The 23269-nt window shown below is 43.1% G+C and overlaps 1 protein-coding gene across 1 annotated transcript in view; it reads left to right on the top strand.

The window, feature by feature from the left end:
- LOC148039768 (spatacsin carboxy-terminus protein) overlaps window positions 1-23269 on the top strand; it is a 151449-nt gene that overhangs the window by 36930 nt on the left and 91250 nt on the right. The window contains exons 5-9 of the mRNA XM_087693879.1: window positions 9918-10152; window positions 10236-10610; window positions 10914-11099; window positions 11209-11511; window positions 12081-12716. Coding sequence (XP_087550005.1) covers window positions 9918-10152; window positions 10236-10610; window positions 10914-11099; window positions 11209-11511; window positions 12081-12716 — 1735 coding nt within the window. The remainder of the gene's footprint in view (window positions 1-9917; window positions 10153-10235; window positions 10611-10913; window positions 11100-11208; window positions 11512-12080; window positions 12717-23269) is intronic.

Here is a 23269-nt window from a genome sequence, read left to right as displayed (position 1 = left end):
AAAATCCTAAGGCTCGTTCTCGTTCCATGCATGTAGCTACCCCTTTATTTCTTCTTCTTGAAATAATACAGAATATGCCTAACCAAAATTAATTATAAAGCCTAGAATATCAAAAGAACCTGGGTTTGATTCGTGATTGGAGGGGCATTTGTTATGTTGGTTGCTCCGCTCGCCTCTCCTGCATTACCGGTACCATTGGTAGCTTTGGCACTTACACTTCCCGCAACTCTCTTTTTGGGAGCCATTTAGTATGCGGAGTTTGGATAGTCCTGACCTTAACGGTTCTTCAAGACGACAAGCTTGGGAAAGGGAAGGTCATGGGAAGGTGACCTTCGTCGATGAGGGGGGTGGCTTGAGAAAGAATGACTTCACGAACGCGGCTCCTCAACACGGCCCTCGACACCTTCTCTACTCACCAACTCTCACTCTCTCTCTTTCTCTCTCTCTCACTCTCTTTTCTTCTTCTTCTCCGCTTCTCCTTCTCTCTCTTTTCCTCTTCTTATTCTTTTTTTCTCTCCTCCTACTCTCTCTCTCCCTCGCCCTCTTCTTCTCTTCTTCTTCTCCTTCTCTCTCTCCCTGTCCTTCTCTTCTTCTCTCTCTCTCTTCTTCCTCTTCTTCTTTTTCTCCTCTTCTCCTTCCCTCTTTCCGTCCTTCTCTTCTTCTCTCTCTCTCTTCTTCTCCTTCCCTCTCTCCCTCCCTTTCTTTTCCTCACTCTCTCTCTTCTTCCTCTTCTTTTTCTCTTCTTCTCCTTCCCTCTCTTCTCCCTTCTCTTCTTCACTCTCTCTCTCTTCTTCCTCTTCTTCTTCTTTTTCTCTTCTCCTTCCCTCTCCTCTCCTCTTCTTCACTCTCTCTCTTTTTCCTCTTCCTCTTCTTTTTCTCTTCTTCTCCTTCCCTCTCTCCCTCCTTCTCTTCTTCTCTCTCTCTCTTCACGGGGAGGGGGGGGGGGGGGTTCTTCTATCTGACGGACGAGAAGGGGGGGAGATTTCTGACGGAAGCCCCTAGGGGGCGCTGCTGTCCACTGCGAAGCGGGGGGGGGGGGGGGCGGGAGGTGGCGAGCACGAGAGGGGGGGAGGATCTGCTGCACGGCGTGATCACCAGGACGAAGGGGGGGGGACGCTGCGTACCTCGACAGGGGGGGGGGGGAAGCTCCCCTTTATAGAAGGGGGAGGAGGGTGGTATGGCCGCCACCCCTCCCACCTGGGGGGTTGCATACCTCCCTATCCTCCACTTCACTCCCTCTCTCTCTCTCTCTCCCTGACGTCCTGTCGGCGGGGAGAGAGAGAGAGGGAGTTAAAAGAATTTGCTTTAAAATTAAAATTTTTTGTTAAGGGGGGAGTATATTACATCCTCTCCACCTTAGAGGAATCGAGATGTCCTCATCTCGAGAAGACTTGGGGGTGTTGTTGATTGAGAGTATTTTCATCTATCCAGGTGGTATCCTCTTCGAGATAATCTTTCCACTGGATGAGGTATTTCCTCAAGGTCCTTGATCTCAAATGCCTCTCCCTGACATCTAGGACTCTATCAGGCTGTAGCTCAAGGACTCCTTGGCTAGGCATTATAATTTGCTGATCATCAAGTACATGATTTGGATTAGGTAGATACTTTTTCAATAGGCTAACGTGGAATACATTAGGAATCTTTAGGTTTGCGGGCAACTGTAGTCTGTAAGCATTAGGTCCTAGGCACTTAGTGATCTTATGAGGTCCACAATACCTTGGACTTAGCTTCTTGTACTCTCCCAAGGACAGTGAACTCTTTTTAGGGCATATGCGGATGAAGACCATATCACCTTCGACGAAGGATGTGTCTTGCCGTTTCAAGTCAGCGTAAACCTTCTGTCTATCCTTGGCAGCTTGAATGTCATGTCTTATTGATTTGATTTGATCATCCATGTCTTCCAGCATCTGCCTTGAAGCTTCTACCCTCAAAGTTGGTTTTGAGAAGTTCAAAGGGGTATGGCTATCATGCCCATACAATGCTTGAAGGGGTCATCTGAATACTGTGTTGGTAAGAAGCATTGTAGGAAAACTCAACCAGCGGTAAGTATTGAATCCACTTTTTGGGTTCGCAACAGCAGTATGCCCTAAGCATATCTTCAATGACTTGATTGACTCGATCTGTTTGACCATCAGTTTGGGGATGGTAAGCTGTATTGAAACAGAGTTGAGTTCCAATAGCCTCAAAGATAACCCTCCAGAAGTGTGATGTGAAGAGAGAGTTACGATCACTAATGATTCTTCTGGGTAACCCATGCAGTTTGAATATTTCCTTGATGAATAATCTTGCGATGTCTGAAGCTTTATAGTTTGTCTTGACAGGGATGAGATGTGCAACCTTGGTGAGCATATCCAGTACAACTATAATAGAGTTATATCCTCCCTGAACTTGGGGTAGGCCAACAATGAAGTCCATACTAATGAACTCCCATTTCATTTGTGGAATGTCAAGTGGTTGCAATTTCCCAGGCATTTTGACATGTTTTGCCTTAATGTGTTGATAAGACATACATTCCGTGACATATTTGAGTATGACACCCTTGAGCCTTTCCCAATAATAGCTCTTTCTGATTACATTAAGGGTCTTGGCATAACCAGGATGTCTTGAGAAAGAGGAGTCATGGGCTTTCCACAGTATCTTCTGCTTGAGAGTTTGGCCTGCAGGGATACATAATCTTGTCCTAAAGTAGACAAGTCCACTACTGACAGAGAATTCTTAATACTTCGTCTTTAGCTTCGGGTCTTGATCCTTGATGGGGATCTCCCTTAGCATTTTCTGATAGACTGGGTCATGATATGCCTCATCTTTTGCTAGCTCAAGAATCGGGTTGTTTGGCATTGATACCTTTGTGGCTAGAGATCTTGCCATTGATGGATCTTGCAAAATAAGAGAATTTAGAAATGCCTTGCGATTGAGTGCATCGGCAACTACATTCTATTTTCCAGGCCTATATTTGATTTCAAAATCATATTCTTCCAGCACTTCGATCCATCGACGTTGCCTCATATTAAGCTCATTCTGAGTGAAAATCCATTTAAGACTCTTGTGGTCCGTTACTAAGGAAAATTTGTTACCTAGCAAGTAATGTCTCCAAAGTTTGAGAGCATGGATGACATCCAACAGCTCCAGATCGTGGGTAGCATAATTCCTTTCATGGCTCTTCAATTTTCTTGAAGAATATGCTACGGGATGACCTTCTTGCATAAGTATACATCCTAAAGCAAGTGCGCTAGCATCAATTATCACTTCAAACTCCTTACTAAGGTCAGGAAGTTTCAGGATGGGTGCTGATACTAAGCTTGGCTTTAGTTTGCCAAAGCTGGTCTGTTCGGCAGGTGACCATACAATTGCTGCTTGCTTCTTTAGTAGATCAGTCAGAGGTGCTGCAATCAAAGCATAATATTTGATGAAAATCGTGTACCATCCTGTCAACCCAAGAAAACTACGTATTTCTTTGACAGAAGTTAGTGTTGGCCATTCCAGAACGTCTCTGACCTTAGCTGGATCTATTGAAATTCCTTCCGTTGATACAATGAATCCTAGATATTCAATGTGTCGCTTGAAAAATGCGCACTCCTTCTTGGCATAAAGTTTGTGTGCTCAAATTGTTTCAAGAACAGTGCGAAGCTGGGGTTCATGATCTTTTTCCTGTTTAGAGTAGACTAGGGTATTGTCAAAGAAGACGAGTACGAAGTCATCAAGATAGGGCCTAAAGATATCCTGTATTAATCTGTTGAAGGTAGCAGGAGCATTCGTCAGCCCGAATGACATCACTAGGAATTGAAGTGTCCATACCTTGTACTGAATGCAGTCTTTGGGATATCTTCTTCTTTGATCCTTATCTGATAATATCTGGATTTGAGATCTATCTTAGAGAAGATCTTCGCTCCTTGAAGACGGTCAAGTAATTCATCTATTCTTGGAATGGGGTATTTATTTTTGATAGTTGATTGATTCAACCCTCTGTAGTCAATGCATAGACGAAGCGTTCCATCTTTCTTCTTTTGGAACAGCACTGGAGCTCCCCATGGTGAATTGCTAGGACGGATGTAGCCTTGGTCTAACAGTTGCTTGAGTTGCTCTTTCAGTTCAATAACTTCCAGAACGGACATCTTGTATGGTCTTTTTGCGACTGGTGCAGCTCCTGGCATAAGTTTGATTTCGTGGTCGACTTCCCTTTGAGGAGGAAGTTCTGTCAGATATTCAAAAAATACTTTTGCGTATTCCTTTAACCATGAAGATTCTTTCCCAGATTCTTGATTTTGGTCTAGCTTATTCAGTTTAATCAGATAGACAGGTAGGCTCTTTCTAACACCTTTTATTATCCGTGTTGCTTTTGCCAACTGTATTTTTGGCTTACCAGCCTCTCCTTGAGTCGTGACTAGTTCCCCTTCAGAATTTTGAAAGGAGACTTGGCCCTTCCCACAGTGGATGTGGGCATCATTGGGTATTAGCCAATCCATTTCGAGTAAACATTCGTGGACATCTAGGTTCATTACTCTGAATCTCACCAAAGTTGGCTTCTCACCCAGTAGGAATTTCACCTTAGCAGTTTGCCTAGTACAAGTGACCTCACGACCATTTGCTAATTCCATAAGTAAAGTAGGTGCGTCTATTGTGGCTATCTCTAATCTTTTTGCACAGATTGGTGAAATGAAGGAATGTGTACTGCCACAGTCAATCAGGGTTTTGAAGCTTTTACCTTGATAATTTGATGGAGTTTGAATCACCGAGAACAAGAGCGGCGTGAACCGTTGTCCTCTCAATGTCAGCATCCATGGATGGATCTTCTTCATCGTCTAGCTCCTTGTTGGAAACACTGGAGGTTCTCCCTCTGGCCACGACGGTGGTTCTTTGGCCATGAGCGGCTCTATTTTGACCTTGGAATTACCCTTGGCGATGTCCTCTGCTAAGCTTGGGACACTCCCTCTTGAAGTGTCCGGGCTCGTTGCAATGGAAGCAATGTGGGCTGTGATAATTACTTTGTGTAGGAACAAAGTTGTTGACAGCATTGGCCCTAGCTTTCTTTCTTTGGCCCTGATTCTGATCCTGTGCTCTCTTGGTCTGAGCCGTAGACATACCCTTATTCTGATCTCTGTAAGGCCGAATCTTGTTGTTCCTTGGTTTGGTCTGCACCTCCTGTATTAATGGAGCAGCTCGAATGAGTATATCTTGTAGGTCCGTTGGGCGCATTGATTCCAATCGAGTGTTTATGGGTGGATTCAACCCAGCAAAGACACCTGTTGTGTCATATCCATTGGAGGCGCGTACTTTAGGAGTGAAATGAACTTTGAATAATATGCTTCCAGGGATAACCCTAGCTGCTTCAAGTCATAGAATTCATTTATCTTTTGTGTACGGTAGGCAGGTGGCAGATACCTCCCTCGCACAGCTTCTTTAAGTTTATTCCAAGTGACTGTCCTCTCTGAGATCGCTTGGTCTCTGCACCACTGTTTCCACCAAAGTCTCGCTTCGCCTGTAAGCTTAAGTTTGGCGAGCATGGCTTGGTTAGCAGGTGCAGTTTCTGCTGCCTCAAAATAGTCCTCCATGGACTCAATCCAGATCTCGGCGTCGGCTTGAACAGTCCTTGCCTTGCCATCAAACTCGGGTGGCTTAATTTGTTCGAGAAGGAACTTCTTCTCTTGAACCACAGCTGTACTTAGTGCAGGAGTCGGACTTGGAACCTGCGCTTGGGGTTGCGTCTAGACAATAAGATTCTTTATGTTAATATCTTATCAAACGTTCCCCATATTACGTTAATACGACTAGCACAACTTTTAGCCAAGTGATTTAATCACTTAACACCTTAGCTAACATTTACGATCAAGATAGACAATTGTAAAAAGTCTTATTCATTCATGAGGGCATAACCCTTTGAGTCCATTTATTTTGGATAAGTAGGACAAGTTGATTGATACATCAGTTTGGGAAAAATAGGATTGTGTTACAATCGGCTACAGGGACGGAATAATAATATGGAGTGGAGTCATGGATTTTCAGGAAACGGTAAGTTATAGGAAGCTTGGGGTATCTCTTTCTTTGATACCCATTCTTCTCATAGCGCCCTAACACTTTGATCCTGTCAGCAGAGATCACCCGGGTTACCTCTTCATAGACGTACTTGTTTTGCTTGACTTGCCGACCGCTAACATGCAAAGTTGTGTTTGCGTGAGCTTCGATAAAGATGAACAGCTTCACGATCTTTAAATTCTCCATCCACTTGATTCTCTTCAAGTTGGTCTGAAGGTACGCGAGTCGGTGGGCTGCTATGTAGTATATTTCTGAATCTCTCGTCTATCTCCGCTCCGCATACAGAGGTGAAGGATTATAGATGCGGTCGAGAATATCCATCATGCCAAGCCTCTGGTGATAATTCGAAGCATGCATTGCAGTCATGAACATGACCTGGAACACCAAGAACTTGCTCCATGCTTCGTGACTCTGCAACCCAGCATCCATAAGTGAGTAAAGAAATGTTTTCAACAGAAAACACTGCTCTGTTCTACTCACCTTTCCTTGACTATCCCCCTTATTCCCTTTATTTTTCTCCATTAAGTTCCCTTGTAATCTTTGGATCTCGTTGGTTCGCTCTGATACCAATTGTAACATGTCCGCTCGTCCGCTTGTGGGACACGTCTTAGCAGCCCATCGAGAGGAGGGTCTAGAAAGCTCCGCCTGGCACTCGTAAGGAATGTCATAGGATTTGCGATCTAGGTCTTCCCGAGTCTTCCCCGAGTGGAAGTGTCCGGCCGTTCCACTTAGGATCAACCTGAAGTCAAGGTTCCTTTCCTATCAGCAAGGTCTCTGGGAAGTAGCTAGTGTCGAGCTCCAGGTGAACCACTTTGCGGAGGAACAACAGAGTCGAAGCGGATTCATGCTGCACTTAGTTCATGGAGAATGCGAAACGAGAGGGATGCGAAGCTCAACCTCTCTGCCATAAGGCATAGTCCCATTCCTTTCCCCTAAAACAACATAAATCGGGATTCTAACTCTATTGATGCTAGGTCTTCATAGTCTCGTTATCTCGTCTTTTGAGAAAAGTTCCAGCTAACCGGGACCACCCTTCCGTAAGACGGACCCAAGTCACGTCCACCGCACTTTCCTCAGTTTGCTTAGTTATCTAATTATCTACCACATTACGTTTGACATACAAAAGCAACTTTCTTAATTAATCAATTTAATCACTGGTTCCTTCACGTAACTTAGGCACTGATACAAAAATAATGTCAAGTAAGTTTCTTTTTCTCAAATATCTGTTCTTTATTTATCATAATCTCGGAGTACATCAAGTATCATGCCCAAAGGCTATCCCAGCAATCTACAGGATTGCTGCTTCAAGTTCCGCCCGTTAACTAGTACACAAACCTCGAGATCCCATCTCGAGTCACGTCGGCCTCTTGTGCGGGATCCGGAGGCAAGGAATTTACAGCCAGAGTCTCCCCTGGCACCCAAACGTCCTCCCGCTCCGAGCAGCACCTACGGAGAGACTTCTCGCGGCGGGTTAGGTCCATATACCCGGCATGGCTAACAACCCCGTTGGATAGAGCCAGACAGACAGTCGGAGGTAACTGTTCCTGCCTCTCCCTCCAGGCTTCTAACTTGAAGCATTACGTGTTTTTCCTTGAATTAGTTCCTTGAGCAAAGGAGATCAAATAATGTACCTAAGTGTATAATCACAAGCATTTCGGAGGCCGTTTGTACGACCAACTGCTAAGGTGTGATTCCTTTTTCCCGGATGCTCCCAGCATCCGATCCTGGATCTTTTTCCCGGATGCTCCCAGCGTCCGATCCTGGATCGTTCGTGACTTGGCGAGATCCCAATAACCTCAAACAAGATCATGCAAGCAAATCTTCTTGGTAAGTTAACTTATTTTGACTTGCTCTTCCCCTTGGATTTTACCTTATGGTATCTTAACCCTAACTCAGAGCATTAAGTCGTCAACCAAGGCAACGGACATACCTTATTCGCAACCCAACCAGGGGTCTTTTATTCTTTCAGTTCTTTACTCATCTCTCTCTAACCAAGTTCAGTTAACACACTTGGCAACGCAAGACTTTTCATCTAGGCCTTCAGGATACAGTCTAGATGCATGCGTCTCTTCCATCTCTCTTAGTGCGGTACTATGCAGAGTTTTCCAATCAAACTTACCTATCATGCACATGGTGCGTTAAATATATTTGTACATTCTAAACGACCTTTAACTCTCTTCATACCTAGCAACGAATACTTATTCCTAATGCACCGGTTCTCATGTGACTTGCGTATATGAAAGTCTAGGTTTCTATCCATCGGTACAATTGCATCCTATGAACGGAAGCTATCATTTCATGTGTATATTTTAATCATGATTGCGAAGCATGAATTCTAGATGGCTATTCGTGCACTGAATTGGTTTAAAAACTATTATTTTATGTGAAATAATGCGAAAGCCTTATCATTCTATGTGTGTAAAAGCTATCATTCTATGCACATAAACTTATGCGAACTCCACGCTCTACCATTTCGTGCATGCAACCTATCACTTGGAGTAAACAAAAATCCTAAGGCTCGTTCTCGTTCCATACATGTAGCTACCCCTTTATTTCTTCTTCTTGAAATAATACAGAATATGCCTAACCAAAATTAATTATAGAGCCTAGAATATCAAAAGAACCTGGGTTTGATTCGTGATCGTAGGGGCATTTGTTGCGTTGGTCACTCCGCTCGCTTCTCCCGCATTACCGGTACCATTGGTAGCTTTGGCACTTACACTTTCCGCAACTCTCTTTTTGGGAGCCATTTAGTATGCGGAGTTTGGATAGTCCTGACCTTAACGGTCCTTCAAGACGACAAGCTTGGGAAAGGGAAGGTCGTGGGAAGGTGACCTTCGCCGATGAGGGGGGTGGCTTGAAAAAGAATGGCTTCACGAACGCGGCTCCTCAACACGGCCCTCGACACCTTCTCTACTCACCAACTCTCACTCTCTCTCTTTCTCTCTCTCTCTCACTCTCTTTTCTTCTTCTTCTCCGCTTCTCCGTCTCTCTCTTTTCCTCTTCTTCTTCTTTTCTTCTGTCCTCCTACTCTCTCTCTCTCCCTCTTCCTCTTCTCTTCTTCTCCTTCTCTCTCTCCCTCTCCTTCTCTTATTCTCTCTCTCTCTTCTTCCTCTTCTTCTTCTTTTTCTCCTCTTCTCCTTCCCTCTCTCCCTCCTTCTTTTCTTCACTCTCTCACTTCTTCGTCTTCCTCTTCTTTTTCTCTTCTTCTCCTTCCCTCTCTCCCTCCTTCTCTTCTTCTCTCTCTCTTTCTTCATGGGCGGGGGGTGTTTCTTCTGCCTGATGGATGAGGAGGGGGGGGGGGGGGGAGATTTCTGACGGAGGCTCCTAGGGGGGCGCTGCTGTCCACCGCGAAGCTGGGGGGGGGGGGGGGGGAGGTGATGAGAATGAGGGGGGGAGGATCTGCTGCACGGCGTGATCACCAGGGCGAAGGGGGGGACGCTGTGTACCTCGACGAGGGGGGGGGAAGCTCCCCTTTATAGGAGGGGGAGGAGGGTGGTATGGCCGCCACCCCTCCCACCTGGGGGGCTGCATGCCCCCCTATCCTCCACTTCACTCCCTCTCTCTCTCTCCCCGACGTCCTGTCGGTGGGGAGAGAGGGAGTTAAAAAAATTTGGTTTAGAATTAAAATTTTTTGTTGGGGGGGGGGGGTGGTATATTTCACTGTCCTTTGAGCATAGGTGTGCATGTGCTGCTGTCGATCAATGTGCATAGTTTTTTTGTGAAGCTGGGTATAAGTTTTTTTGGTGTACTTGTGCAAAGTATTTATCTTCGCTATGGCATGCATAGTTTCCAGGCCTTTTAACATTAAAAACATAGTCAAAGGTTTTTAATGGCTGTGAGAAAATAATTGTGTTTACATTGTTTTTTGTCCATGTTGGTTTCAGGCTTCTCTATCTTGCTGCACAGTTTGCAACAAAGCTCATATATCAGTATGGTGCGAGAATGACAGGGGAGAAAGCTGTAAAAGTTCAGGAAAAACTATCAAAGAAACTCGATTGTAGTTTGGTCTCCCATCAGAATTATGGTAAGAATTTGCAAGAGATGTCCAGGTATCTGGAGATAATACGAAAACTGCAAAACCAGTTGCAGTTGAGAAGATCCCCCCAGCCACCTGGAAAGGTACAAACAAAACCTAGTGTCTGTTTTGTGTTTATCTTGAAAAACAAGTGCTACATGTAAGAACATAGCGTATCTGTTTGCAGAAGGATACCATTGATGATAATGAAACAGATGGCATATCCAATGACAAGGCAGCTGGTTCAGAGGAAGCAGTTGAGACTGGTTATTCTGTTGTGTCTTCGAACATGGATGATTTGATGTGGCTGGTGAAAAGTGGAGCTGGAATAGAAAATCAAGCTGTAGAGAGTTCAGGTGAGATGTTCTATCGGTGGCAAAAACAGAAAGTGGAGCTGTCAGATATTGTCCGAGAAGCTTTAAAAGTAGGAAGATTACCCCTGGCTGTAGTCCAGCTGCATCGATTGCAGTTAAAGGACTTTACCAGTCAGGCTCAAAGACAAAATGCTTTCAAGGAAGTTCAGGGGATTGGACGGGCCTTTGTGTATGACTTATTTTGCAAGGTAAATAACTCCATGATTTGACTATCGGATTTTACAGTCAGCTCTCTGTTTATAATTCTGAATGCATGCTATAAATAACTCAGTAAGACATCACCACAACTGTGCTTGTTGCATATGATAAAGAAATAAAGGAACAATATATGAGTAACCTCGTGAACTTTCTCTTGTGAACAAATATACTGGCCAAACTTCCAATTAAAACTAATGGTGCTTCATGGTAAATCAACAGCCCAGACTTCACGGCAGTATTTTTCAAAGACTTGCTAAACGCAATCTTAGTCAGGTCTTGCTTTGATGTTACAGGGTGAAACGTCAAAAGCTATGACTGTGCTGAGCAGGCTTGGTGAGGATCCAGAGACTGTTCTACATGAATTGGCTTTTGGAACACTATCCCGTTATCTGAGGTCTCAAGTGGTCAGGGAATTGGCGAGGCTAGATTGCCTCAACTCTCAGGATATACAGCTGCTAGAAACAGTTTCTGTTCTTGAGGTCTTTACTCTATTTCTTGTAAAGTTCCAGCTGTTTTTTTTTAGTGCCTTTTCCGGCAAACTTGCAATCTTCATTGCTGATGTTCTCGTTTGTCTGCCACTTGTGAAAGAGAGCTTATCCAAACAGTAGCTTTTGGGGGAGTTATGGAGCACAACAGAGACTGTTACCTGCCCCGACTGGAAATGCAGCAAATGAATCTCCAACCAATATCAAATTACAAATCACTTGCTCCTTGAAGGCACCTATGGATCTTGTCATCAGTTGTGGAGAAGTTGATGGCGTGGTTTTAGGATGCTGGGATGGTACACATGATGTGGGAAGTATACCATCTGTTATGGACGAAGCAGTTGAGGGATACTGGGCTGCTGCAGCAGTTTGGCTGACTGACTGGGACCAAAAAACATTGGATCGTGTATGAAGATGGCTTTGATTTTTACACTCTTTTTCCTGCAAATAGATGATTGTGTCTTCTGAAAATCTGTAGGCTATATGATTTAAAATCACAATAAATTGTGTAGAAGAGAAAACTTGTAAGCAAACTTGCATGAGATACCATTGATCTCCATGAACAAGTCAACAATTTTGGTAATTAAGATAGACTGCTAAAGCATGTTGAAAGTTCTTAATGCACTGCCTAGGCACTATACCTGCAGTGCCTTGGCACCCTAACTTGCTGTCACAAGAGAACATTGCATTTCCAATTGAAACCCTGTCTTGTGAGTTTGTGAAAGCCTCTGCAAAATTTCTGATGAGTCTGACCTGCTGCACTTTCAATCACTGCTCTTTTTAATCCCCCTCTATCTGATTTATACCACCTTCCTTAGGGTCTTTTAAAAACATGGCCCCGTATGCTATCCAACTTTAGGCTTCAGGGAGATAATTATGTGGAAAGATAGTCTCAAGCACCCAGCGCAATTGAACTTTTTTGATCTCAGAACTTTCTAGATTACTATAACTTTGTCCTGTTGATATCTGATGCAGGTTATTCTAGACCAGGCAACTAGAACAGGAGATGATGTTTCTTGGGAAGCGCACTTGCAAAATGCGATCTCACGTCATGATTGGGCTGAAGTATCTTCCTTGTTGGATTGGATCCCTGGCTCAGTTCTACAGGAAGGTGAATTACGAGTACGATTGGACTGTTCAGATAAGCTGGATTTGTATGTTTCACAACTCAATGCTGAAAGAGATCTTGATGAGAGGGGATCAAGAGATGGACAAGATGGGTTGGAGGTTGATAGTGTGGATTTGCTGATACCGAGAGTCAAACTCTTGGCTGTCTCTTTGGGGAATGCATGCACAGGTTGGATGTATCAGATGATGGAAGAAAAACTAGCCCAAAAATTCATTTTCTTGTGCAGCAATTGGCATGGTACCAGCAACCTGACAGGACTGCTTGCCAGAGCAGGGATGCTTTTTGAAAATTTGCCAAAGTTAGCTCTATACAACAGGTCATCCTCTGAAAGAAGGCTCTACAATGAAACCACCCAAGCAGTGCATGAATTGGTTTTGCATCATTGTGTGCAACATTCCTTACCAAATCTCATGGGAATCTATTTGGACCATCATTCCCTAGCTCGTGATAATGTCTCTTCAGTTGTAATGCAGGCTGTGGTGGTAAATAATCTTGCATTGATCTCTTTCCCCTTGCATAAAAGCTACTTTTTACTTGAACTATGTATACTGTTGGCACATTAAAGTTTTTGAAGCTGCATGCTCATGCTTACTAGTCTGGAGATGCATTTTTATGTGCAAGAAACATTTGTTCTATTGTATCTTTTTACTTGAACTATGTATGCTTTTGGCATATTGAAGTCTTTCAAGGTGCGTACTCATGTTTACTAGTCTGGAGATCCATTTTTATGTGCAAGAAACATTTGTTTTATGGTATATTATTCTTTGCAACAAATTCACAAGGGTTTAAACCTTGTGTATAGTTTAAAAGCTACAATGTTGCGACTAATGGCGTGATGTCGCTGGTTTTTATGTCTCTATGTCATGCTATGGTTGTTGTACTGCATATGTATTTGAATAAAGTATTAGACACATCTCTCTCTCTTTCTCTCTCTCTCTCTCTCTCTCCCTCTCTGTAAAAGGTAATTGTTTTAATTCGAGAAAGTACAAGATTATATGGCTACAAGATATAAGATGACTCTAGGACATCGTGTGTAAAATTTGAGACATCATAGCCAAGGTACAAAGGAATCAGAGTGATGAAAGGGGGACAAAAGGAACTGCAGTGTGCCAAGCAAGCAAATCTTGTCTAGGGAGAATATTTATTAACTCAATCAAGTCAAGTTGCCAATGAAGAAGTCCTTTCAAGTGGGCTTTATGACTTTGCACACTCGATGAAACATCAAAGATGAATGCATTCCTCATGGTCCATATATGCCAACAACCCTAGAAGCATAAGAAAGGAAAGAGCACTTTCATATCAGCCTACACAGGGTCCGCAAACTTGGAATGTCCAAAGATCCAGTCCGTTGGAAGCAGCATCGATAGGCCAACCACTCAGAACCCAATGGCCGATAGTAGTGACCAAACCTTTGGCACCACCAAGCAAGTAAGGAACTAGTGGCGAGGGGTTTTGATCGACATCTGGCAAAAGAAGCAGCAACCATTGGAAATCCTTCACTTGGAGAGCACAGAGTCAAGAGAAAGTACATCAATCAACATTCACCAAGTGAAGACCTTGGATCGGAAAGGTGTTTTGTTAAGCTAGCCTGCCATTATTGCAGATTTCCATCACCCTTGGCCTTTCTGGAGACTTGAGGTGATATTGTTTTTTTGGACAATCTAGTCCTTATCTCAAATAAGCAAATGATATATTTGATTGGTTGAAGCATGACCCAAAAGTAGGTGACCATTAATCATCCAATCCTGCCAAGGGGCTCTTGGTCCAAAGAGGGAAGAGGTTGCATGCATGGCCCATAAAGAGGTGGAGATAGTGTTCCACAAATTGTACCCAAGGAGGAGAGGATCTGTTGATTGTGCCATGAGGAGGTAGTGAATTTGAGGGGTGGCAGCCGATTAAATAATAGTGAGCTAGAAGATAGGAGTAGGAATGGTACATCCAACACATCACAAAACAATACAAGCTTATCCATCCACTTGAGGATGTTGATGACGAGGGAAAGAACAATGGGATGCATAGTATGCTATATACTGAAGAAGGTGCTACTTGGATAGTGTGGGGAAATTGTTCACTTGCCCAAGCTCCCTAGTACAAAGATGATGAAATCATGCGATGCATAGGAGAAGTTACAACAGGGGGGAAAGGCCGACATCGAAGACAAGTGCTGAAACCTGTAGAATACCAAGAAGGGTAGAAATCCCCTCTCAACTTGGATAGTGATGCTGAAGAAGGTAGACGAGCCTTAGGATGGTGGTCTTTGTGTGGTGTCGAGAACCATGTGGATGAAGATGATGAAGTATCTCTACTAGAAGAGCAAGGATAGATGTCATTGCTGTGATAGCATCAAGAGAGATTTGTCACAGGAGGGAAAGCCTCCATGTTGGTAGAAGAGAAAAACTATAAGTAGATGGAACCATGAAAGAAATGGCAGGCAATTCTTGTCTTTAGCTCAAGAAGGATTGGTGCAATCTTGCATGGTGGCACTACACTGAAGTACAAAACCTTGCAAAAGAGATTAAAATCTACGAGTATAGAGGTGAGTAGTGAGACGCTTTAAAAAACAAAACTGAAAGTAAAGCTAAGTGCAATGCAATGAGTATGTAAGTATGCAACGGAAGTCTAAATAAAGCGAAGGCTAAGTATGTGGCCACCATCGCATATGTCGAGGTAGGGAAGTGGTTCTAGAAGGCGCAATGAACGCCCTAGGAATGGATGTGTAAAGGGAAATAAGTGAGCCACTAGCAGACCAATCAACTTATCCTTCATGGTAGTGAAAGATATAGGCTGCAGAGGCTGTCCATGTGCCACATGTCCAGTAGCCACTGGGACAAATGGAGTAGAGGGTGCAACAACGGGAGACATAGCACCACTGGACTAGCCAGCCAGAGTGAGATAATGTGTTGGATAAAATGGAAATATTTGTCGAGCAACTTGTATAAGATATGACGTGATCGTTGTTTGACTTCGGGGAGCTAGGAGTGACAGACTCAACAAGGAACCGTGCTGATATTCGGCCAACTTGTCTTTCAAATTATCCCCTTTCTTAATGGAAAACTCTTGAAGCTCAAAATGAAGATTGATACGTTGAGGGTAATCTCGTGCCACATAGCGGCCAATGAGATGACTCCAACGATTAGATGTGAGGGGAAAATGCTATAATTGAGAGTGGAACTCAGGAAGCAACCCCTACATTTACTTAACATTGGCCGTGGCATTGGAGGTTCCTTATCGACGGATGTGATTAGGGTTGGCTAGCCGGCATAGGCTTGGGATAAACAATGAGGTCCCAAAGTCCCTGAGATTCAAGTGTTTGTTGCATGAAGTTTAACCAAGTGGTGAAATTCGACTCGTTAAAATGAGTCTTATTTGTAAAGGCATTCTTGGCCATTGCAACAGGAGTGGTAGTGCTAGAAGTTTTGTAATAGGGGTAGGGTGGATAGGGGGGAGGAGTGGAGTATACTTGGGAAGCAATCCCAAAGTGTGTTGAGAAATGACAAATGATGTATGCTCCAAGAAGAGATATTTTGAATCCCATATGCACAGTGGAGAAAAAGGGAACCATCATGAGCCTATAAAGTGATGTATCTTCTTATCATTCAATGATTGAATACAATTGTACTGTCCTTTCAGTCATAGTTAGTGTCATACTCAAGATTGTGTTTATGAGTCCAAGCTTCCATCTTGGAACAGGATTCACTTGAGTAACAGTTAGTCTATCTAATCTATGTCATCATGAACATTGTCTTTGTGTTCCATGTGCCATAGCCATGCTCTAGATCCATGCATTCTCACATGGTATCAGAGCTCAGCTAAGCATGGCAGAGCTTCATACACTGCTTTTCTAGTTTCTCTTCACCTCTAGTTATCTCTGTTCAGTTTACATCCAGCTCATGACTCCATTTTTTCAACTTCAACTTCATCTTGACCTTCATGACTGCCATAGCTAGACTACACCTACCCTGCTTTGAGCTCCTGGATCTTCCTCCACAAGCCAAATCTCGTCAAACATCCTTCTGAAGAAGTGTTTCCTGACTCAATAAGGATCTCTATGTCACTTTACAGTAGAGCATTGGGATCTTTGTTGCCTAGCATTGCACAAATTATTGCCTACTGTCCTTGTGGATGCTTGCAGACTGTCATACCTACTAACCTTGGAGGAGGTAGTGTGAGCAAACTAGGTCATTTCAAGCTTTGCATCCTTTCTGGAGACTTTCTCTACAGGTCAAGGCATACCCTTTCAGCACTTCAAAGCCTGACATAACTGATGACAACGGCCAGCATTGACGCTTCCTTTAGATTTGGCGTAGTTTGCATTGAGCAACAATCCGTGCATCATCTTGACCTGCATGCGACGCAATCTTTGCTGCCACCATAGGGCTTTGGTAGTCCCCCAAGTGGGCTAACCTCACCCAAGAGGGTTTTCCAAAATTCTCCTCTACTGCTCACACAGAGCAAAACCCTAGCTGTCTGTTTGTTGGCAGCCATAGCTAGAAAACTGAAAGCTTGACTTTCTCATACTATTATCATTAACAGTGATTTTAATCACTGAGCCACACTCTTTGGAGCTCACTATAGATCTGGAAGTGCCCGAATAAGCTGAGAAGTCATCCACAAAATTCATGAGAAATCACCGACATTCAACACTAAGCTCAAGCATAGTATCCATTGATACTCAACTAGTGTTATTTGGCACTAATCTACTCGTGTTCTTGGGCAACTCTTTTTCTTGTATTATCTCAACTATTTGAAGCTGATAAAAAATGGCAGAGCTCGAACAAATAGCAAAGTTCAATGGAGAAGGCTTCCATGCGTGTAAGGAAAAGACCATGTATCACCTCATGAGGAAAGACCTTTGGGATCTCTTTGAAGATGATGAAGGTGATACATACGGCGGAAAAGAAGATTCAGAAAGTGGGATCCTTGCAGTAGCTCCACCAAAAACCAAAGAATGGAAGAAGATGAATAATAAGGCGCTAGGCATCATTGCATGGGGACTAAGTGATGATGTGCTATATCATATCTTTGGCATCAGAGATGCTAGAACTGCTTGGGAGGAACTTGACAGGATCTTTGGTACCCAAGCAAAGAATTCAAAGGTAAAATTACTCATGCAGTTTTATAAATTGGATATAAAAGATAGTGCTTTCATGACCATACACATTAACAAGTTCAAGAGCCTAAAAACCTAGCTTGCAACTCTTAAGAAGAATATTGATGAAGATGAATCAATAGCCGTACTACTTGCAAGTGTAAATAAGGATCCATATGAGAATCTTGCGTCCACCCTAAGTAATGTTCGAAGTCTCTCACTTAAAGATATTGAGCACTCACTACTTGATGGAGAAAGCAAAGTTAAAAGCAAGGATGCAAAGGAACACACCAAAGATAGTCTCTTGTACACCAAGGGCACTTATGGAGCAAAAGGTCGTGGTTGAGGACTCAGCACCAACAACAAGGATCGGATTATTTGTCATTACTGTGGCAAGACTAGCCATACAACCAGTGAATGTTTCCACAAGAAAAGAGCACAGCAAATGCAGAATGATCACCACCAGAACCGGTTCATGAATGAAGAAGAAGAAGAAGAAGATGCTTCCGCTACCATCAATAACTCTGACAAATTGTTCTAAAGAATTTTCATTGTGTCTTTCATATGTTTTTCCCATAGTGGATTTCTATTTTTCTCTTAGTGGATTTGCTTTGTAAAAACCCTTGCCAAAGATGTAAAGTTTCAAGCTTTAACTTGACTAGGCTACCTATGAACTAGTCTCGCGGGCCATGCCACCATGTAGGGGGGGCAAAAGCCAGCAAGTGTAGGGACTCATCATTTGAGGAGGGGTGTTGAAGAATGACAAATGATGTATGCTCTAAGAAGAGATATCTTGAATCCCATATGCACAGTGGAGAAAAAGGGAACCATCATAAGCCTATAAAGTGATGTACCTTCTTATCATTCAATGATTGAATACAACTGTACTTTGTCCTTTCAGTCATAGTCAGTGTCATACTCAAGATTGTGTTTATGAGTTCAAGCTTCCATCTTGGAACCTAATTCACTTGAGTAACATTTAGTCTATCTAATCCATCAATATTGTCTTTGTGTTCCATCCACCATAGCCATGCTCTAGATCTATGCATTCTCACAAAGTTCTCACCACGCATATGAGAAGTGTGCACAATGGTTCCAAATGTTAGCATGGGTAGACTAGGTATGGGCATGGTAACTGCCTGAGGAGCCCAGGATGGAGGGAGAGAGACACGTGGAGCAAAAGATCGAAATCCCTATGTAGGAGTGACTTAAGAGATGTGTTGTGATGACAGTCCATAAGCAAAGGATGGATATCATTGTGTTTGAAAGGTCGTGTGGGGGGATTGTGAGTGTCTTGGGATAGTGAGGGGAGTGACCATCTGGAAAAGTGGGTTAGGTGGAAGGTATAGTGCTAGGTGCCATTCCTCGTAACGATGCACCAATAGGTGGTGAACAAAGGGTAGCAAGATGGTGGGATCGAGAAGGAGAAAGTGCTAGGAGTGGAGACGGAAGATCCAATCTCTGTTGTGCTTTGAGCCATAGGTGTCCTAGAGTATAAGGATGTGGTAAAGTGGAGTAGGTGAAAGGTACAATGTTAAAGGGTGGCATTTCTTGTAACGATATACCAATAGGTGGTGCAGGGAGGGTAGGAAGATGGTGGGATCGGGAAGGAGAAAGTGCTAGAAGTGGAGATGGAAGATCCAATCCTATTGTGCTTTGAGCGGAAGTGAAGTGCAATCGTAGGTGTTGGAATGAAGAGGCATGTAGATCAAAATGTGGAGAAGATAGTGGTGGGAATGCAAGGGAGTTAAGAAGTGTGGTTTACTTGTCTAAATGAAACAGATGGTAGAGATATACTTGGTGAAGGGTATTTGCTTTAAGAGCCTTCTCTATTAAAGTTAACATATTGAAAACTATCTGGATCCTGCACACCAAAAGGAGAAATAGAAGAGGGTTTTGGCTCATATGACTCAAAAGGGTTATACGAACCTAACATAGAGCCTGGCTGGGATGAAGGAGATGGATTGCCAACTGTGGCAAATGCCATGGTCTCTCTAAGATCAGAGAGATGGCCAGTCTCACCAGTCAGTCTAGATTTCATAGTAGCACTTGTTGGAGGAGTGTAAACCTAACTATACGTGATGGGCAAGTACTTCTCAAACTCCTCATTTGTAAGGTGATAGGGTATCATAGAATCCCTAGAAGAAGGTGCTTGAGACATTATGAGTTAGAATTTAGTCACATGTGAGTCTTGCATAAGGCTAGCCTCCACAATCACCACAGGATACTCTTTAGAAGAGTACTGACTCTAATACCATGTGAAGATATGCTAGGGTTTGCATTAAGAAAACACAACATGTGCGACCAAGACTGAAACACAAAGACTCAGATAGTGACAAGCAAAACTCAAACCCTAAACACAAAATGCAAACACAAAACTCAAAACTTAAACAGAGAGACAAACATAGAGATAAGAAACTCTGAAGTGAATGAATGTAAATGTGTACAGAACGCCCAAGGGTAGAGCAATGATGTGTTGGAGAGTGACATCCACTAAAGACGGATCCCAAGTGTTGTGACCACTAGTCGGAGTGTGGAAGACGAGAAAAACACCAAACGCTAACCATCAAAGGTTGGGAGATTGAGGTGACAGGAGTGGATGATGCCTGATGATGTGGGTGGCAGCAGAAAGCTGCAAACGCAGCAATGTAGGAGCCGTCAAGAGGATGGACAGGGTCACCAGCTACCGCTCGGTGAAGGAAGAAGCCAATGCTGATAGTAGAAGTTGCCACGAGCTAGGGAAGGGCTACCACCAAGTGTCGCCTAGTTGATGGAAGTGTCAAATGTAGGTAGGAGGAGGCAATTTGTGAGCTGGCAATGGCAGATGGACCGAACACAATAGAGGAGTGAGAACATGTACAAAGGGATGAGGTTGAATGGTGGGCAGCTTGTGTATTTATAGATGTTAAAGAGCACCTGAAAATTAGGGTCTTGGGGGACCATTGAAACTCTCTCAAACCGTGCACCAAATTTGCGTTTTTCATTAATTAAGTGTGTTTTGGGGCTGTTTAAAAATGCTTATCAGCTCTAAAGCGTGTTTTAGCTCAACACATTTTGGTCACCATGCGTTCAACTTAGGGGGGTATATGAGTATATGTCTTATATGTTTGCTGATTTTTAGCAGCTTGGGGCATTATACATCAATGTATAGTACCATATTCTTAACATTAGAATTGACTTGTAGACATGAAAACCACTCTTACTTGAAACTGTCCAGATATACGCTTAAGGGTAAGTCTTTGCCCAATAAGTCTTGGTTGGATACATAAACTGTGTGCTGAATGGAGCACCCACATGGGCATTGAAGACCCTAACACCCTGTGCAACATAGACAAGTTATAGGCCAGTGCTTTCACACAAGTGAATCTTTGTTTCCTTGGCATATGCACGTTTTCCTTCTCAGCTTAGACATAAGTTAGAGGATAAGGCAATAAGATGCATTTGAATGCAATGCAGTTAGAGTTATATTCTATCCTTTCCTTGGCATATGCACATTTTCCTTCTCAGCTTAGACATAAGTTAGAGGATAAGGCAATAAGATGCATTTGAATGCAATGCAGTTAGAGTTATATTCTATCCTGCAAAATGGCACGTGGGAATATTAGAGGATTTTCCCTGCTGGAAATCATATAGTTGGGACTAGGTGGGTGTATAAATTAAAGCGTAAAGCTGATGGCAATGTTAATTGCTGCAAAGCCGGTTCTCTTGATGCCAACTGTTATGCTCAACAACAAGGCATTGATTTTGAGGAAACACTTGTGTCCACACCTTGCATTACTACCATTTGGTGTGTCATTACTCTTGCCGCTGATATGCATTGAGACATCCATTAGGTTGATATCAAAACTGCATTTCTTCATGGTGGCTTGAATGAGGAGGTTTAGGATTTCCAGTTCTAGGTCCTCAAGGTATGCTACATAAAGCTCGTTGTGGCTTAAAGTAGGCACCTCATGCATGGTTTGGAAAGATACATGCTTATTTGATCAACATTGAGTTTTAACAAGAGCTACAAATTCCACTATAAGTATTGTGTTAGGTTGAGTTGCTATCCTGGCATACATCAAGTTGCAAACTATGGATGCATACAAGAACTTGTCTATCATAGCTATCTCATCATCTGATCAAGAATAATTTACCTGACTCACCTTCACATGAGAAGGTAAGCAAGAGCTAATTGGCTTACGAGTCCTATGGAACCTACAATTCATTTTCAGAAGTGCAAGGAAGATGGGCTCCTTTTGATTTTATACATGGATGACATGCTTTTGATTGATAGTTCTACTCGATAGATTGCTGATTTTTAGGTAGATTTGCGGAAATGTTTTGCCCATGACGAATATGAGACTATTACACTATTATCTTGCCATACAATTTTTTCTAAGTTGGTCGCGAGACCTTTGGAGTCTAGCTTTGTTTCTCATTAGAGTATGATAGTGATCCATTTGATGCCAATGTGTATCAACAAGCAATTCAATGCCTAATTTACTTGTGCCACTGTTGTCTTGACATATGGAACTAATTGATTGAGCAAAATATGCATGAACCCAATACACATCATTGGTAGGTAGTAAAATGTGCCAGTAAAATGGGTCCTGAAGTATCACCATGTAATCTTGAAGGCCCTCAGTTGGCGCCTGTCCACTGCTGGTGGCGATTGCATCTACCTGCTGGCTACTACATCATTTGCCCCAGATAACTGCATTTTCAGCCCCAATTGGTCACCTTGCTGATCGGCTCCACATCAATATCAGTGTATTAGCATATTTTAACAGTGCGGGCCATTCCTCTGCTGGCTTGTTTTCAGCCTACTTTTTGCAGAAAATCAGTCCGCCCTGAATCAGCATACATCCTCAATTGTCGCCCTGCTGTCCACAGCCTCTTGTGATCAGCTGCCTTTGTCTTTCGGGTGGTACACTGTTGCATTCAGCCAGATTCAGCCTCCAATGGCTGCATTTTCAGTTATGAGCCTGTTGTCCTTTTATTTTCAGCATCCTTTCAGTTCCGACTGGTGGTTACAGACCTTGGGATCTATCTCTGGTGGACATCACTTTCCAACTGCTCTCATTGCTCTGCCTTTGAGCATCTTGTCCATTTTTTCCATCATTTACAGTATTGGTTGATTCACTTCAAAGTTCTCTTTCTTCTCTGTTTGTGTTTTGTTGTAGAATCGGCGCCAATAAGGAAGCATGAGAGTCTATTCATTCACCTCCCAGCCATGCTCAGGAAAATGCAGGAAGAAAACGAGTGTAGTATCCTGCGAGCCGTTGAATGCTCAACAGTTAAACTAATTTGTAACTCACTCACTTAAGGCCTTGTTCCCACTTACTTCCTAAGCCCCCCGAACCTTGTTCTGGCGCCCAAGGCCTCCGGACGGTCATCTCTCGTGCTATTTCCCCATAAGTTACATTCATTAATGTAACATTTCCTCCGCCTTAAGAATCGGTTTCATCCTCGAAAACGATACTTGAAAAGTCTAACTTTAAATTGGGAAACTTTTTTCTTAAAGTGCTTACTCACTTCCATATTGAGCTTTCTTTAGAACAATCTCTTCATTTTACCAGATATTATTGATAAATAGTATGCCTTGTTCGTCTATTACGAACATTTAAAATTCTTTCTGGTTCATGTGGAATAGATTGGCCACTGAATAGCTCCTCAATTTTATCATTTAAGATTAGATTATCCATATCACCTAGCTTCTTTCTTAGCTTGCTTACATGGAAAACTGGATGTGTTTTACTACTAGTAGGTATTTGGAGCTTGTAAGCCAGTTCCCCCATCCTCTTAAGTATTGTGAAAGGGCCACAATACCTGGGTGAAAGCTTTGGACATCGTCCTGTCTTCATGGTTTTAGTTTGTCCAGGCACTTTAAGATAGACCAATTCCCCTTCTTCAAAGGAGATGTCTCTTCGGTGAGAATCTGCATAAGATCTAGCTTGGTCTTGA

Source organism: Lygodium microphyllum, chromosome 2, assembly GCF_053477565.2.
Source record: "Lygodium microphyllum isolate KBCC chromosome 2, Lygodium_microphyllum_v1.1.10, whole genome shotgun sequence".
NCBI lineage: Eukaryota > Viridiplantae > Streptophyta > Polypodiopsida > Schizaeales > Lygodiaceae > Lygodium > Lygodium microphyllum.
Note: the sequence above shows the minus strand (reverse complement) of the source record. Positions and strands in the feature narration are given on the sequence as shown.